Source organism: Hipposideros armiger, unplaced genomic scaffold, assembly GCF_001890085.2.
Source record: "Hipposideros armiger isolate ML-2016 unplaced genomic scaffold, ASM189008v1 scaffold_79, whole genome shotgun sequence".
NCBI classification, from domain to species: Eukaryota; Metazoa; Chordata; class Mammalia; order Chiroptera; family Hipposideridae; genus Hipposideros; species Hipposideros armiger.
In genome coordinates, this window is record NW_017731429.1 from 4500810 (window position 1) to 4518947 (window position 18138).

At 37.6% G+C, this 18138-nt stretch overlaps 1 protein-coding gene across 1 annotated transcript in view; it reads left to right on the forward strand.

The window, feature by feature from the left end:
• Positions 1–15918, forward strand: part of CCDC90B (coiled-coil domain containing 90B) — an 18655-nt gene extending 2737 nt beyond the window's left edge. Inside the window, 6 exon segments of the mRNA XM_019643473.1 lie at positions 7–28; positions 1327–1430; positions 9649–9795; positions 9894–9947; positions 11511–11625; positions 15608–15918. Of these exon segments, the coding sequence (XP_019499018.1) occupies positions 7–28; positions 1327–1430; positions 9649–9795; positions 9894–9947; positions 11511–11625; positions 15608–15663 (498 nt within the window). The 3' untranslated portion in view covers positions 15664–15918.
• The last annotated feature ends 2220 nt before the right edge of the window (positions 15919–18138 follow it).

The following is an 18138-nucleotide window of genomic DNA, read 5'->3' on the forward strand; positions in this document are numbered from 1 at the left end:
GCATTGGTTCAGAACTTGGAAATTCATGGTGAGAAACATGGGTACTTGTTGAAAGAAGAAAATTAACACACTTATAATAAATCACCTACTTAGTCAGGACAGTATCACTATTGGAAACAAAGAGTCACTATTTAAATATAAGTGCCATCCATAGAGTGGAATATTTTACAGTCATAAAAATGGTATTGCTTGAAGAATATTTACTGCTATGAGAAATGCTCAAGATGTGGTAAGTGAAAATAGCATTTAAAATTACATGTGTAGAATGATTCCAATTATGTAAAAAAGAAAAACAGCTAGAGTTTCTAGGTTGATACTAAAGTCCATGAGGATGTTCAAGGACAATGTTTAAGAATAGAAAAAAGAAAAAAGAAAAAACACAAAAACTTACCAGAGACCAAAATGGTAATGTAAATCATGATACCACAAGAATAGAAAAGTTGATTAATAGAATGGGATTCAGAAACACATATCTGTGGGTTTAGCAAGCAATAAAGAAGGCATTACAAATTAGGGAAAGGACTGTTTAATAAATGAGATAGGATAACTGACAAGCCATTGGGAAAAATATGTTAGATCCCCTTACTGAAAAATAAATTCCAGATCGATTAAAAACTAAATGTAAAGAATGAAGAACTACAAAAATAATAGACAATAGAATTTTTTACATTTTTAGAGTGAGAAAGCAAAACATAAAACACAAAAGCAATCAAAGTGAAGATTGTCAGATGTGACTACAGAAATATTTATATCAAAGGATACCCATAAAGTTAAAAATGTTAGCATTCACACATGACAATAAGCCTATTGCTTTAATATACAAAGAGTTCATATGAATCAATAAGAAATTTCAGCAATTTTATAGAAAAATGGGCAAAGGCTATAAACAAACAGCTCACAGAAAAATGACCAGTAAAGGTGCTTGACTATGCAAATTAAAATAAAAATGCAATACCATTTTTTTATGACAATTATACATTCAAAAAAAAATAGTAATATCCAGTGCTGACGTAAATTGGGGAAATGGATCAGTGGGAGTTAAAATTGTAGAGTGCAGGGCCGACTGAGTGGCTCAGTTGGTTAAGAGCTTGCTCAAGAGTTTGAGCTCTGAGCAACAGCAGTTTGAGTCCCGGCCCGAGCTCAGCTAAAAAAAAAAAAAGTAGAGTGCCTTTAGAGAGTAATTTGCATTATCTCATTATCTGTCAAGACTTTGTTAACCTTGTTTTAAAAGAGTGTAACAAATTATAAGGAAAGTTATTCCAGCTGTCTATTCTGATAAGGATGTGCACTTTTAAAAATATATAAATACCTATTTGCTGCCTACAGGATTTGACAAACCACAAGCAGAAACAATTGTATCAACATTAACCACTTTATCAAATGTCAGCTTGGATACTATCTATAAGGAGATGGTCACTCAAGCTCAACAGGTAATATTTTCATTTTTTCCACTTTTGACAGTTTCATTAGACAATCTTTTTTATAACTGCAACTCTGTCTACCCACTCACCTCCCAAATACACCCACATCTTCCTTCTTGTTCTCACTAAAGGAACCAAAAACAAACAAAAAACCCTTTCGTGTAAAGTCAGTATCTAGAGAGATTAAGGAGTTAGAATAGTCACAACAGCATTATGGTAACAGAACTAAATTTTGTCAGTTCTTTCATTGTGTGAAATGATTATATTATTAGAGTCATGACCTGGTTGTAGATTGTTAGTGAAACAACTTTTTCCCTGTTGAAAGCCCACCAGAGAAGAACTAACCCTTCTATATAGTAAAAATATTTTACTGCAGTCATGTGTATATTCTACTTAATTTTCATAAACTTAGAAAGCTGGGAAGGACTTCATAAATCACCGGGCTAAGGTGCTTTAATTTAACTGGATGTACAAATCCTTTAAGTCAAGTAATGCCATTTACTAAAAACTTAAGATGGGAGAGGCACAGTGTTGGGAACTTCTCATTTATTATTTAATCCCTCTGACAACTTTGGAAAGTAGGGAGAATTATTCTGTTATGCCACTGAAGAGATGATCAGAGAGGCTGAGTAATTTGCAAGGGTTGTTACTGTGGTGCTGTGGACAAAAAGCAATGGTTTTATATAAAGGATAGAACAAGCTCAATGAGCGTAACTGTGGAATAATTCATAGTCTGTCATCATGAATTAATTCACTATGTTTAAGAATCTGTTTTCTTCCTGTTGTTATATTTTTTTAATTTTTCAAATTTAGGCTCCCTCAGATAAATATTTCACAACAGAGAAATCAGGATTTCTTTCTTACATAAAATTAAAAGCTCTTGCATAAAATTTCATTACCTTAAATGTCATTAAGGACCGAAAGCTTTTTAAACATTTTTATGATAATCTCCAATTAGACATTTAGAATTAAAACCATTCAACCCCTAGATTTAACTTACCTATAAATTTGTGTATTATTTTAGCTTAATTTATTCAGAATCATAACAGACTACTAAATCCATGCAAGAAAAAGCCAATCATTTAATTAATTCCCCCAAACCTCTGAGCTATCGAAGAGTTAATGGAGCGCCTGACATTTTTAATAAAGTAATTCACTTTTAAATCACATTTTTNTGTGTGTGTGTGTGTGTGTGTGTGTAGATCAGAGTTGGGTTCAGAGACAACAGTTGTGGCAGCAGCTTCCTGGTTCTGCAACTTCCTGATTTTGGCAAAGGCGGCAACCCTGTAGTGGATGTTAGGCAGTCATTTCTGGAAGCTCCATTTAGATTCTGTTTCTTTGGCCCTGACAACAATTCTGTGAGCCATAAGTGCTTTTTCATAAGCCCCTTTCTGCTTAACCAGGTAGAACAGAATCTGTTATTTCTAACTGTGAACGCTGACTGACCCCCTCACACTCTCTCAGACTGCTCCTGACCTTCCACCTTCCAAAATTAATCCCCAAACTCAAACTCCCACACTCTGAGTCAGTTTACCAAAGCTATATTAAGAGTGGGCTCTACTCGGGTCCCTGGGCTACATGCTGGAATTATCGACATGAATGGGACCTACTCGACACACTCCTAGAGTTTGCAGTCTGGTGAGGCAACTAATTTATCCATCAGAGATAGGGAATCCAAGAAGGTTTCAGGTGGAAGATGCTTATGTTTTGGGATGCTCACTGGAAGGCAGTTCATCTCTGTTCCCCAAGTGTTCACTGAGCAGTACTCTGAGCATCTTCCAGAAAGTAAAACAGGGACCAGGAAACGTTTTATGAGACGAAGGATGTTTAAATCTACCATGAGCAAACAACACTGCTCACCAGAGTCAGGTTGGCTGCCTAAAGACAAAAGTACACCCATGCCCCACGAGCTGTACCCTGTTCCTTCATAATATGGGCTCCCACTTATTGCAGACAGCAGTGCACAGGACACTCAAAAGCTTTCCTGCACGTGGCTGCTGGGGAAAAAAGAACGTTGCTTGTCTTGGAGATTCCGAGGGCTTTGTGCCATTCCAACCTTAGCTCTTACTAATTAATCTCTTCATTCATCCTGACACTCAGGCACATCTCAACTTCCACCATTCCCCAAACGTGTCCTGCCCTGTCTCCCTCTAATCCTGCTCACTTGACTTGTCAAAATCCTATCCATCCTCCCTGGCTCAGCTGGGTGCCACCTGCACCACAAAGCCTTCAATCAATGCCTGGATACAGGATTCACTTGTTCCATATCTGTACTGTAGACCCTTGACATTTACAGATTTTAACCTTCTCCACTTTGAACAAGTCCAAGACATACTAATTTGGAATTTTGTTGAGGAGAGAAGTTGAGTCACAGCTACTGTGAGGCTGGTGTCCAAGAAAGCATCACTGAGCCAGAGGGTGGTGACACGGTCAGGTTTTATGGAGGTTACAGATTACGGAGAACAGTGGCATTTCTTGTTTCCATCCTCACCTTTAGCCTACTCTGTTAGAGAAGGAGCGGGTGGTAAGAGATTTGAATCTAGTTCCTGAATCCCAGCAAAAGCATCAGGAGATGCAGGCCAGTCCCCCTAAGAAAGGGAACAGGAAGACTGTACAGGAATAATGGCCAAGGACCAAGAGAGCATGACTGAAGCACCGCTGATTAAAAAGCAGGGCTCAGACACTAGTTGTCAGGTAGGAGCTCGAGGCCTTAGGGCCAGAGAACTGACCAGGTACCCAGGAGCCAAGCGTCGCATTTCCGTAGTCCTTTGTTATATCTATTGATCAGGCCTAATAGGGTCATAATATTTGTTATCTTTTTTCCTGAATCCTGTGGGAGAATATGAAGCTAAAGAGCATCCCCCAAGTGCAGAGGGCCCAAAGGCCTTGGTATGTAGCTTCTGAAATGTGAATGTCCACTGGACTTGAGGAGAGACTCCATCACAGCATCCGTCACCTGGGGGAGTTGGGGTCCTGCCTTCTCCTCCACTAGACTGGCCAGAGAGCTTGTCCAGGTGGTCCTTGTAGTTATCTATGGGGCCACAGATCAAAGTAAAGTCATCATGGCACTTGTCTACTTGACCATGTTGACTGGTCCAGGAATGAAATTGAATTCAAGCTGACCTGCGAATCTTTTCCCTTTGGATGTTTGAACTTGGAACCAGAGGAAGCTCAGTCAGCCTTTCTCTAGTGGTAAAGTTAGATGAGCTGTCAGAGGCTGTTTTCCTACCCTATGGAAAAAGTCAGTCTATACTCAAATAATAGAAACAACAGCACTAACAGCTAACACTTTTTAACCACCTTCTGTGTGCTTAAACAAACACAATGGCTAGCCCTTTATGTATAGTAACACAACCACCACTCTAGGAAGTAAATATGATGATCCTTGTTTATAAATGAGGAAACTGAGGCAAAGAAAAGTTAAGTAACTTGCTCAATATCACACAGTGAGTAAGTAACAGAGCCTAAGTTCATCTGGCTCTAGAGCCCATCGTCTTAACCACTCCACTACCTTGCAGAGCTGGTAGACAAAAGGGGGTAACAGTGAGAGATGGCAAGAGGCCCAGTCATGTTCAAGCCCTTGTTCCAGCTGTTCCAGACTTTATCTGAACGGTTCTACCCTGTGTCTGTAGAGGAAGACGTGTGTGCGACCAACATACTCGTAGCGTTGGTACTCAAGGTGAGTTTCTGTCACTAGCAACCAAAAAATGCCTGACAAAGATAGTTATCTCCCCAGCATGTAGCATGGTGTCCACCAGCAACCTTCCTACTCTGCATCTTACTCTTCCCATCTCAACTGGGCAGCTCAAGTGAGATTCCAGTTCCACATGAAATCATAGTCTTAAAACGCTCCATTATCCTTCTAGTGTCCTAGGAGGAAGTCAATACCTCTCTGCGTAACATACAAGGTTTTCAGGGTGTTGCTCCTGCTTCTTTTCTCACCAGTCCCCTGGCCCTGCCCCTTTCCCATGGCAATCTACAATTAGAGGCAGAAAAATGAATTCTTGGGCTCCCATGTGATCTCCTTGACCAACCCTACCACGATTTTATCTAAGTTCACCCTAATTGCTCACAAGTGGTCCTTAGGGCTGGTGCTTTGGGTCCTGCTACTCTCCCTTCTTCAGACAGAAGGCCAAAGACAGAAGCTCAAGACATTAGCGCTCCCAGATAAGGACTGCTTACCTGGCTGACTTCCAAACACTGTACCCCCATCATTTCTGTCCACTGTGCTTCAATTGCCTGGGATTCTGCTACCTAACTGACATGGCATATGAGAAAGTACTCTGCACTGTGCTTAGATCATAGTAGTTGCTTAGTATGTGGTATTTTCCTTCCTTCCTTCCTCTCTTCCCCTCCTGGGAACCCTATTATTGAAGTACTGTTGTCCTTATCCTGCCCCCACATGAAAGCATCTCAGGACAGACACCCTACTTCATCTGCCCTATAACATGTCTGAGAACTGTAAGACCTCCTGTCCAAGTCCTGGGATCCAACAAGAATGGCTCAAGTCATAGAGCCTTAGGACAATGTGGGTGCTATTCTGGGGTCTGGGTCTGTGGCTGGAGGTGGGTATCCAAGGGCCTAACTGTGGAGAGGAAAGAGCTTCAGAGACTGACACCCCAACACACCCCATAGGGTCTGCCCACACAGCACCTTTCCCTGACCCTAGCGTCACTATAAAAAGAATGAACTTAAAGCAAGTTGTTCTGGAAGCACTGTTCCATCTTCATAGCAATTCTATTTGTGTCAGCAGAAGAAAGAGGGTTGGAGTATCCAATTCTGGTATAATTGGAACAATTACCCCTTAAACGCAATAATTACAGTTTGATCATTTTTTAGCAAAGGGAAGATTGGTTCTAAGATTTTCTCCTCCTTGTTGGAATTCTCTGTGAGGAAACTGTTTACATTCTAGGACCACAAGTTTCACATTTCAGATTGAGATGTGAATATCTTCCAGGGTCTACCTTACCAAAAAAACCCCCATAAATTATAAAGTTTCTCTTTTGTACTGTGCTGCTAAATTTAGGTTGAGCCAAGGCAATTGTCTAGATAATTTAAGTCAAAAGAGCTAGAGCCTTTGCATGTGCCCATCAACGTAAGAGCTGTCTTGTCAGAAACCTACTGATATCTTGGCATCCATTTGACCAAGGTGGCAACATAAATCATGTCTCTATCAAGACCTTGAATACAGAAAAAAAGCTATTGGGTTGCTGGAAAAGTCATGACGCATTTTTGCAACAAAAATAAATATAAAATACGTCATGACTTTTCTGACAACCCACTATAATCACATCATGTTTGTATCTGTAAGTTGCATAATTGGCCCGCCTATTCTGGACATCAGAATCTTATCTGCATGATTCAAGGTTTGGAACCTTATCATGGCTGCCAAAAGTCAAGAATAAACAAACTCAACCTATGAGATTAAACTATATATAGATTACCATGCATATTATTTAAGCATAAGCATACATAAAACCAATTATCACCACCACAGTAGGACAGAAAGGCATGTTCAGGGACAGTGAAACCCTTTGACCCTCAGTCAGGTACATCTAAAGAAACGTTTCTGCCCTCTTCTTGTCCAGAAGTTCTTCACATGTCATCCCAATTCTGCATTAGGATCCTTTTCTAAGTCCCAAGGGGACCATGATCACACACATTTGCTTTTAGCGGCTGCAGGCCTTGAGAATCTCAGTCGATCCCCAGTAGTTCCAAGTTCATAACTTGAGTGCTGATAGAATCACTATATCAATATTTGTAATGGTTCCAGTTGCCGTTATTCCTAACACACCAATGCAAATATCCACAAAACGGTCCGACTTAAAGAGGTTTACAATCCTCCTAGCCTTTCTGCAGCTGCTTGGAGCTCAGCAGTGTTACACCTATTCCCTCTAGGGGGAAGAGCACCACCTCCAGGCAAAGCGCCATCTTCAGCAGTCTCCCACCATGAGGAGGTCGTCTACCCCAGGCTCCTCTTCATGTCTATCAAACATGCCCTCCTGCCTGTAGCAGTTGGGAGGATTGCAGTTTCTTCATTTCAAATTTTCACATATCTAGCCTACACATGTTCTTGTAAATTTGTAGAGGACATCCTTGGTCTCTAGGTCTCCACAAGCAAGTGTTCACCCCCATCCACTTCAAAAAGAAATGGACCTTCCCTCAAAAAGTTACACATACAGTTACCATATGACCCTGCAATTCCACTCCTAGGTATATAACCCAAAGAACTGAAAACAGATACTCAAATAAGTACATGGACACATATGGTCACAGCAGTACTATTCATAATTGCCAAAAGGTAGACAGCCCAAATGTCTGTCAACAGATGAATGAATAAACAAATTGTAGTAAACATGTACAACAGAATATTATTCAGCCATTAAAAGTAATGAAGTACTCATACATGCTACAACATTAATGAACCTCCAAAATATGCTAAGTGAAAGAAGCCAGAAACAAAGGTTACATATTGTATAATCAATTTATATTAAGTAGATATATCCATAGGGACAGAGAGCAGACTGGTGATAAACAGAGGCTAGGAGCAGTGAAGAATGAGAAAAACCTACTTAATAGGTAAAGGGTTTTACTTTGGAGTAATGGAAATATTTTGGAACTGGATAGAGGTGGTGGTTGTAGAACATTGTGAATGTACTAAATGCTACTGAATTGTTCACTTTAAAATGGTTAATTTTATGCTAAGTAAATTTATTTCAATGAATTATTTTTAAATCATTTAAAAATAATTCACTTAAAATTAATTAATTTAATTTGGTTTAAAATTAATTTTTTAAAAACAAGGTTGTTGTTTTTTTTTTAAAGAAATTCAATTTTTTAAATTACAGAGGGGGCTACAATAAAAGAAAGACCTTGATTATAAGAGCTAAAAACAGGGTAAAGATGGAAAGAGTAAAATCAATCAAGGGTCCCCAAATTCTCCCCAAAGTAGTCAGATCAGCTATCTGTGATGGCTTTGTGAAGTCCAAGACCCTTTGGCATAGCCTGAGGTCACAGCAGGAAGAGGCCAGTCATAGAAGTCGGGGGCTATCCGGCCTCTAAGCAAGCAGCTCTCTCTTCTCTGAGCTTCAAGCTTCCTCAGCTGCAAACCCAGAGAACCACTTCACAGGGCCATTGTGAGGCTCAAAGCAAACAGTGATTGTGAAGTACTTATTGCCCAACATAGAACTGCAAGGTTTTCTTGCGGTTCAGTGTTCACACTCCAGCTTCCTTGTAGTGTGCCCTTGGACAAGTTCACCTCTCTAAATCTTGTTTTTCTTTCTATCTACCTTGCAGGATTCTTGTGAGGACTGGCAATAACATATGCAAAGTGTCTAGTGCATGCTGCTTGCTCAGCAAATTGAGGCTATTATTAAGTGGGCAGAACAGTTCCTGCAGGGGAGAAAAGGAATAAGAGAAAGTGAGCAAAAATGGTGTTGGGGGTGAAGGTGTGCTGGCAGAAAAATCATGACGAGCACAAGATTATGAAAGCCCAAGGGAACCATATGATCTCAGTGTGCTAGAAATGGCATGTGAGCTGTCTCTTTCCTCTCCTGCATCCACAGCAGACAGTGCCAATCAACAGTGATATTCTTTCCTACTGCGCCTCACACAATCCAAGGCTTTTTTCTGAGCAGTCAATAGAAGGGAGTTGTCATGGAGATGATGCCTATTTGCTACCCCTGCACTAGATGTTTTGTTCTCTTGAGCAAATAATAATAATAATATAGTAATAATAATATAATAATATAATTCTCTCTTAGAGAATGAGAGGTCATGTGTTCCTAATAGTAGTCATGATATTACAATTCATGCCCTGTGCCCAATGAAAATATATGGTGGAGGGAGAGTGACAGAGGTGACTTCTCTGTACAGTGTGCAGCATGCTCAATTCTGAGCTCTACCACTCACTTGCTCTGTGACCTGGAATGGGGCACTTCAGCCTTCTGAACCTCAGTTTTCCCATCTGTAAAATCAGAACAATAATACCCAATTCATGGGCCAGCCAAGTGGCTCAGTTGGTTAAGAGTGCGAGCTCTGAGCAACAGGGTCGCTGATTTGATTCCCACATGGGCCAGTGAGCTGTGCCTGAGCTGAGCTGCCGCTGAGCTGCCAACAGGTGGCAGGATGGCTCAACTGGTGAGAGCAGTACTCCTAACAAGGTTGCCTGTTCCACTGCTGCATGAGATGATGGGCTACGCTCACCCACAACTAAGATTGAACACAGCACCTTCAGCTGAGCGGTGGTGAGCTGCAGACAGGCAGCCGGATAGTGACTGGACTGGNTTTATTTTCTTTAAAGAATGAAACCAGTCAAATCAGAGCAGATAATAAACTGGACATCAACCTAGAAAGGAGCAGAGTAACAGATATGGTAATGTTTTTTTAAATGTACTTACTTGGTTACATATTCCTTTTTAATTACTTTTAGTCTTTTTTATCGTTAACCTCCTAATGCATCATATCCTTTAGTTTACAGATCAAGAAAGGAAACTTATGGAAGCAACCACAGAATTTACCAGAAAGGTAAGCTAGTATGTAAAAATTTATCTTTTGTACACTCTTATGCCTTGTGTAACTGCTTTTATGTGTATTATTTTATAAATTTGAACTTTAAAGAGCTAGCTCTATAGAATCCCTGATCGCCTCATAGCTATTACAGTTAACCAGCACTGTGGGGGAAAGCTGCCACCAGGTGGATGGTACTACCTGAGCTGTGACCTCTGAGTCAGAATCAAGCTTTCCAGGTAGCATACTTTTTTTAACTAAATTATTTTATATTAAAAAGAACTATTTTTTAAAAGACAATGGGTCATAATTAGTATTTAAATGCCTAGAGACAATTACATAATTATCTTTAAATTTCAAAAAATAATAGTAAATATTTACTGAATGCTTATTATATATCAGATACTGTTTTATTTGCTTTACTTCTGTCTATTAATTGATCCTCATATCAGCCTCTTTAAAGAAGGCAGTCTTATTTCCCACTTCACCAATTTAAAAACTGAGGCACAGGGAGGAGGTTAAGGTCACACAGCTAGGAAGTGGTAGATCAGGGATATGAACCTACATTTTAAACCCCATACTCAAAACTACTGGTTACTTCTCAGTAATCCTAAAGTGTAATCATTAATCTCTATAGCGTGAGTAAAACCCATCTTTCTGGCTAGCCTAGTCCTTTTCTTAAAAGTTAAAAGCCATTTGGTCTACATTCTACCAGAAGAGTCAGCACTTTTTCTTGCTTCTAATTAAATATAAGGGAAGGTCCCATTTGTACTTCTGAGGATCCTATTGTCTTACTTTTTGGCAGATGAAGGAGATAAGAAAATTTAAAAATTCTCACAGACAATAGTTTAGTGGTTACCAGAGGGTAAGGGGGGAGGGGAGGGTAGATGAGGGTAAAAGGGATCAATTATATGGTGATGGAAGGAGAACTGACACTGGGTGGCGAGCACGCAATGTGATACATAGATAATGTATTACAGAATTGTACACTTGAAATCTATGAAACTTTACTAACTGCTGTCACCCTGATAAACTTTAATTAAAAAAAAAATTCTCACAGCTAATTTCTAAGATCTACGTACCATCTTCTCCCTCTCTCTTCCTATCTCTTAGCTTCTGTACACATAGCATTCAATGTTACCCAAAAAGCATTTCCGCAATTTCTTTTAATATTGGTGCCAGTTCATATTATAAACCTGGCTGGGTTTTTTCTTTCGCTACATATATTTCAAGTTTTAACTATGATATCCCAAGGACTTTATACACATAAAGTGATAGTTCTGTGACTTAGAACTTTTTTACTTCTTTATCCTCTTACATATTTAGGTCTCATATATCTCACTGAAGCTTTTAGTAGAATTTGCCCAGAATGTGATAATCCTAAGAAGTGGCTTCTAAATAGCAAAGTAGAAGGAATATTTTTTTGTCAGTTTATAATATTCGCGGAATGGTGTTTTTTTTTATATATATACCAGTTTTTACTGTGTTTCCCCAGTTAAGACTTTTGTAATACATAATTCACCCATAAGTAGGGGTTTCTAATATAAATATTTTTGTCTTATTTATTCTTATTTACTATAGGATACCAAAACCAAAAGTACTATTTCAGAGACCAGTAATAAAATTGACACTGAAATTGCTTCTTTAAAAACACTAATGGAATCCAACAAGCTTGAGACAATTCGTTATCTTGCAGGTAAGGCTGTGTTTGTCAGAGAAAGGAATTACTATCATTTGATTTTCAGACCTGTCAGCTCCTACCTCCCAAGGTAACCATGGCTGCTGGCACAGAAGAAAAAACGGAGGAGCTATAACAGGTTTCCTTAATTGCTTGGTGCCCAGCAGTGTGTGAAGAATCTGTTGAAAGGCAACAGGTTTAGGATATAAGTTTAACAGGCAACTCTGCAACTTATAATAGGAAAAAGTGTGTGGATATCAAAACAAATATATAAACACAAGTACAAAATGTTGCAAAGATAAACTGAGTATTCTCAATGAAAAAAATAAAAATTTTATTTTTATTCCTGTGTTCTTCCATAATGATTTGAGTGGACTTACAGGGAAAGATAACTAAAATAGATAGAGGTCATTAGAAATCATAGCAAGCAAAGGGGGAAAAAATTACTTCCTACCTTGAATCCAACTGACTGAGCATAGATACTGCCCCAAAACTACATGGTCCTATACTGAGCTCCTTAGTACCCTGTGACCTGACTCAGTTACAGGGTAACAAGGAGGCAGGAAGAAGGCCCTAGCAAAGCAGTAGTTTTTTCTTTTCTTTTTTTTAAAGTAATATTTTTATTATAAATTTTTCATATAATTCAAAAATAATAGAGTAAAAGTGAAAGCCTTCTACTGTCTCCTCATAGGTATTTACTATTAGTAATATATATCTTTCTAGGCTTTTTCTTTATATAAACATTACAAATTTTAAAAATAATAACTAGATCATACTGTGCAGATTATACCTTTTAAAAATTTAACTAAATGTCTTGTGTCTTTCCATATCAGTACACATCTTTTTTACTAGAAAGCACACTATTACATTGCATGAAATTGCCATAATTTATTTATCCAAACCTCTGACATTCTGCTTCCAGTTTTTCATTATTAAAAATAACGCTGCGAACAGCCATGTTTGTGTTTGAGTATATACACGTGTGTGTGCGCGCGCTCACCCCCACACACACACCTCTTTGTATTCCTCATGCTAGTATTCCTGTATAATAAATTGCTATGCACATCTAAACTTTTAGGTCAAAAAGATATGTACATTTTAATGTTTTCATACTATTGAATTGTCCAAAATAAAATTGCTGGTTTATACCATCAGTGGTTTTCTGGGCAGCCACTAATTGTGTTGAGGTGGCAATAGGAGTAAAGATAGAGCCCCTAGCCCTCAGCGATGCACTCCCATCATCTCTTCAACTTGAATGGCTTCTATTTAAAATATTGGGCTTCTGCTGAAGATTCATTTGAAGAAAGGGTTCTAAAGCTAAAACAGGTTTCAAAAACCTCTATTCTAGCAAAGTCTCAGGAACTGGAGATCAGTTCAATGGTAATGCTCATGGGAAACTTCCAAACAGCCAAGTTTGGAGTGTTCATTCCCACTTTCAAAACAGATCTCAAAGCAGCCAGGTTAGGAAGAGCTTCCACTCGGCTTCCTCCAGAGTATTTACCTAAAGAATCAATATCTTAGTTTTAAAAGTAAAATCCTCTTGGAAGCATTTTTCTCAGTCTATTGAGATCTTGTTTCCAGTCTTATCCTCTGACTCAAATAAATTATTATAAAAATTCTTAAATAAATAAAATAAAATCCTTTTTACCCTCAGTTTGAAGATGGTGACGATCTCCAGAAAGCTTTCATTTAGTAGTGGATATATATACAAGGCTGACTTTAATGACTTAATGGCAGTGGCAAAAGAAATTAGCAAGTCATTGTTTAGAAAAATACCTTTCCTAAAATATCTTTTCTTTTTTCATTGAGGATTTGCAACCAACAGCTCTGAAGGCATTTTCTTTCTCCTTCCTTTTGCTTCTCCAAATATGTTTACTGCTGCTGTTACTGTCTTTTAGGAAATCTGAATCCCATACTTTCAGCAGGTGGGAAGTTAATGTCATGAGTGGATCCACTGGGCCCTATAATATCTGAGATGTTGCCAGTAAGACAATAATACTCCACTTATCTGAAATTCATATATTGCATTCAATGATGAGTACAGGGAAAAAATACTAATAAAACCCCAGCATTAAAGATCTTGTTTCCCTTAGAGAAGAAGTCTTTATAAAACTATAAATCTTAATCACTTTGGTGATTTGGTTTCCCAGCATCTATTAGTCAAGGCTCTGTTAATTTCAAGTATCATACTTCCAATGTGAACTAGCTTAGGCAGAAAAGATAATTAATTGGTTTATATATTAAATTACAGAAGAAAGGCAGAGGTATAGCTTGACCCCGGGGATAATTGGAATTACAACTTAATTCTGTATCCCGTCTCTCAATATCAGCCTTTTTTTTAAACCAGCTTCCTCCGTGGGTTAGAAACATGGCCATCGGTAGCTCCCAGACTCTCATCATTTCAGTTTCACCAACCAAGAGAAATTACCCCTTGCCTTAGTTCCAATTCAGAAAATTTTAGGGAAGAGGCCTGAATGAATGGCCCATCTTGGGTCACACACCACCCTTTGACCCAGATCACTGATCCCAAGGAGGCAAGAGCTGTAAGATAATGGCAGTTTCCATTTAATCTGTACAGTTAATGTGGCAAATTCTGTTCTGGGCAGATAACAATAGAATCTAAGAGGATGTACCAGGTACATGCTAACCTGAGCATTTTACATATATGTATATATAAAGTGCAGTAAACAGGCCATAGAAAATAAAGAAATTTGAAAGCAATTTGGGGTGGCACAATGACAGCAATTGGAAGTAACAGCTAACAACAGAAATGACAGGGCCAGCCGAGTGGCTCAGTTGGTTAACAGCTCGCTCAAGAGTGCGAGCTCTGAGCAACAGGGTCGCCGGTTCGAGTCACGGCCCGAGCTGAGCTGCCAACAGGTGGCAGGATGACTCAGCTAAAAAAAAAAAAAATTAGAGAGAAACTTAAATACACTAACTATTGTCTTGAGTATCCTAATAAAGGAATGGAATTCCTCCCTCACAGTAAAATAAGTGCGCATAGTAATCTAAGACAATCAGCTATCTGGGTTAGTGAAGAATATAGCCACATAGATAGTACTATGTGGCTCAAAAAAGGACAGATTGAGTCCTTCAGGTGACAGGATAAATAAGGATAACAGAATGGGTTTTAAAAACAACAACTTTGGAGTCAGTGTACATGTAATGTTGAGTCCTGGTTCTACCACTTGTAGCAATGTAACTTTGGGCTTATTGTCTTACAGTGGGAATAATATCACCAACCTCACAGGGTTTTAATTATGGTTATTAAGTAGGTAATGTATGTAATTGCTCAGCACACTGCCTGGAACATGGTCAATAGCATGATCAACCGGGAGAATGTATGACTGACCGAGACAAGAAACTCAGTCTTCTTTCTCCTCAAATGTCCTGCTTCCTTATGTGGTGGTATATTAACTGTTAAAGAAGCGTGAGGCTTGTTATTACACCTTTTCTTCTAACTCAGAGATTTTTTTAAAGGGTCTTCATTAAAATTTCATGTTTTATTTACAGGTGTTTAAGTTATGAGAAAAATTCTTTTTAAATATATTGAAAAGGCAAAAATTTTTTTCTCATGGATGATATGTCTATTTTACTAGCTTAACTATAGAATTTGTTAATATAGGTAAGGCGCTTTTTCGCTTATAAGATGCGAAATTAGAGTTCATAATTATTTAAAGTTTAACCACTGTTAATAATGTTAATGTTAATAATGACTTTAAATACTATAGATTCTAAGTGACATATGACCTACATTTTAAAATTGTTATCCTTATCTGGTTTAAAGTATAGGAAGCTTTTAAGAATTGGTATTAATCCTGCCCTAAAGGATATCCTTTATCTTTAATTTTCTAGGGAATAGAAAACCTAAGGTAGCAAATTGATGGGATTTCCTTTGTATTTTGCTCTTCATTTAAATTGAAGATGACATTATTCTGTTTCTCTTTGCAAAATAATCATAAATGCATGACCTGTAACATGGTTTCTTCTGTGTTCACAGCCTCAGTGTTTACTTGCCTGGCAATAGCGTTGGGATTTTATAGAATCTGGAAATAGCAGTGAAACGACTATATTATGCTCCTACTGCTGCTGCTGTCAACTCCTTAGAACCTTCACCAGGATAGATTTACTCTGAACATTGAAAGTTGCAGCAAAACTTAACACAACAAGATTATTTAAAGTACATATAGACTAAAAAGAAATGTTTTAGAATGAGAAGATGTATTTTGTCTGTTAATGTGTCTTTATTATGTTGAAAAGCTGCCATTCAAAACCTGATTGTGTCTTTATCTTTTCAGTAGTGCATAGAAACTGAACCAGAGTTTTCTTGGTTGGCCTGAACAACTGTGTAAATCATATAGGATTTCTTTGGTAACTGCTGCCTACATACTTTGTTACTGTAGTCAGCTCTCCTGACAACTAACTATTGCACAACTACCTTTTCATATACAAATAACAAAGTTGTTTGGATTTTTAAAAGTGACTTGCCATATAGCTAGAAACTGTTTNCAATAGTTTTAGTGGTTATACTTTTAATAGATTTGACTACTTAATGGACACCTGTGGTGTTCTGTAGGCCTTTTGAGTCACAACCTGTATTTAAAGGAGGAAATGGAGATTATAAAGAGGCTATTAGGGGTCATAGTACAATTTCTTATTCTCAGACTCCACAAGAAATCTGTAATTAAATTTTTAACTATTCTTTATGTAGTCTCAGTAATAACATTTTATTAAAGATTTAAGTAAAGATAACATATTTAAATGGCTTGGAACCCCTTCATAATGACATTTTGGGGGAACAGGACTGACAACCTATAGAGCCACTTATATATGACTTCTGAACTAATTCTCATGAATATTTCAAGCACAACTGCATAAAATAAAATGAACCTGTACCCAATAATATAGATGAAGGTTAGGGAAGGCATAAGACTCAGAGATATCTATTATACATAGTAAAAAATCCTTTTTTATGATAGTAGTAATATTTAAGGCAAAACTTCTCCACATCAAAACACTGCAGTCACACTGTCCAGCTCCAGCCATTAGCTCTGTCTCTGGTAATATTAATAACAGGCAACATTCATTGAGTGCTAACCGTGTGCCAAGTGTTATTTTAAGCATTTTATGTGCAGAATCTCATTTAATTCTCAAAACAACTCTATAAAGTGTAATACTGTTAATTATTTTCATTTTACTAATGAGGTCACAGAAGTTAAATAACTTGCCCAAAGTCTCACAGTTAAATGGTAGCATTTGGATTCAAATTCAGGCAGCCTGACTCCAGAATTCACATTTTTAACCTCTACTTTATGTAATTGCCATCTGAGTTACTGGAAAAGATTGTGCTTTCCAGACCCTTGGAAGACTGAGTCATTTCTTTGTCATGCATCTGGAACTATTTTCTAAAAGTCGTCAGTTTTGAAATAGCCTTTCTCACTCATATTGGACAGTAACCCCAACAACACATTCCTGACCACAAATTGTGACAGAAAATGGGATTTCCACTAGTGATCATGTTCTTGTTTGGCCTTTTTTGTTTTGTATATAAACTGTTATAGAGGGTCCTTTTCAAGGTCACATCCTCATCTGCTTTTTCTTTTGGTAGGAGGAAAGGGGGATAAAAGAGGAGTCAACAAGCTACCTGATTGTAAGAAGTTTAGTGTTAAAAGTTATATTTTTTTGTAAGGCTGCCTTAAATCATTTCTACAAAAATGTTCCTCCCTATATAAGCAAAAGCTTATATATCAGGTGGGGCCATCTTTTCTTTCACATAGGAAAGATACCCAGAAATTTAAACAACACTAATTATTTTATGCTGACAAGGGTAGTTATTTAAACCATACTTTCACCTATTTTGTTTTACTACCTGACTTCTGAGTCTTACCCAGTACCCTAGAATTTTCCAATGGTAGGAAATCCCTCAAAATTAAAGCAATCAAAGATAACAAGACCCTTTCCATGTAGGCATTAAAAAAAAAAAGTATTTGTTTAGGAGCTCTTAGATGTTAAATAATTCATTATATTGAGATTCTTTCATAAATATTTCTAGACATTTTATTTCTCCTGACTGGGAAAGACTTTTTCTTCCTTGAATGTCCTGTTCCTTTTCATTTTGATATTTCAGATATATAGGTTTCATATGTTTTGTTCTGTTTTTTATTTAGCCATGCAACTATATCTTGTAGCATAAGAAACTCTTAAGTTTCATGAAAAGAATTCCATGTAAAGGGATGGCATTCCATAGATCACGAGGCTATTTTATTGTTTTGTTTTCTAGGAAATAACAGTACAACAGCTAATGNTGAAAGATGGCAAAGGTTATCGAACAAAATGGGCACTATATCATTGATTGATCTTTGTTCTTTATATAAATAAATGACCTTTGTAAAACATAGACAAAATACGTCATGACTTTTCCGACAACCTAATATATATGAGGTATTTGTTAAATGCCTGTGAAATAAATGATATGAACAGAGTTTAATTGACCTTAATCCAAACTTTTAAGTATTTTAAATATTTTATTAT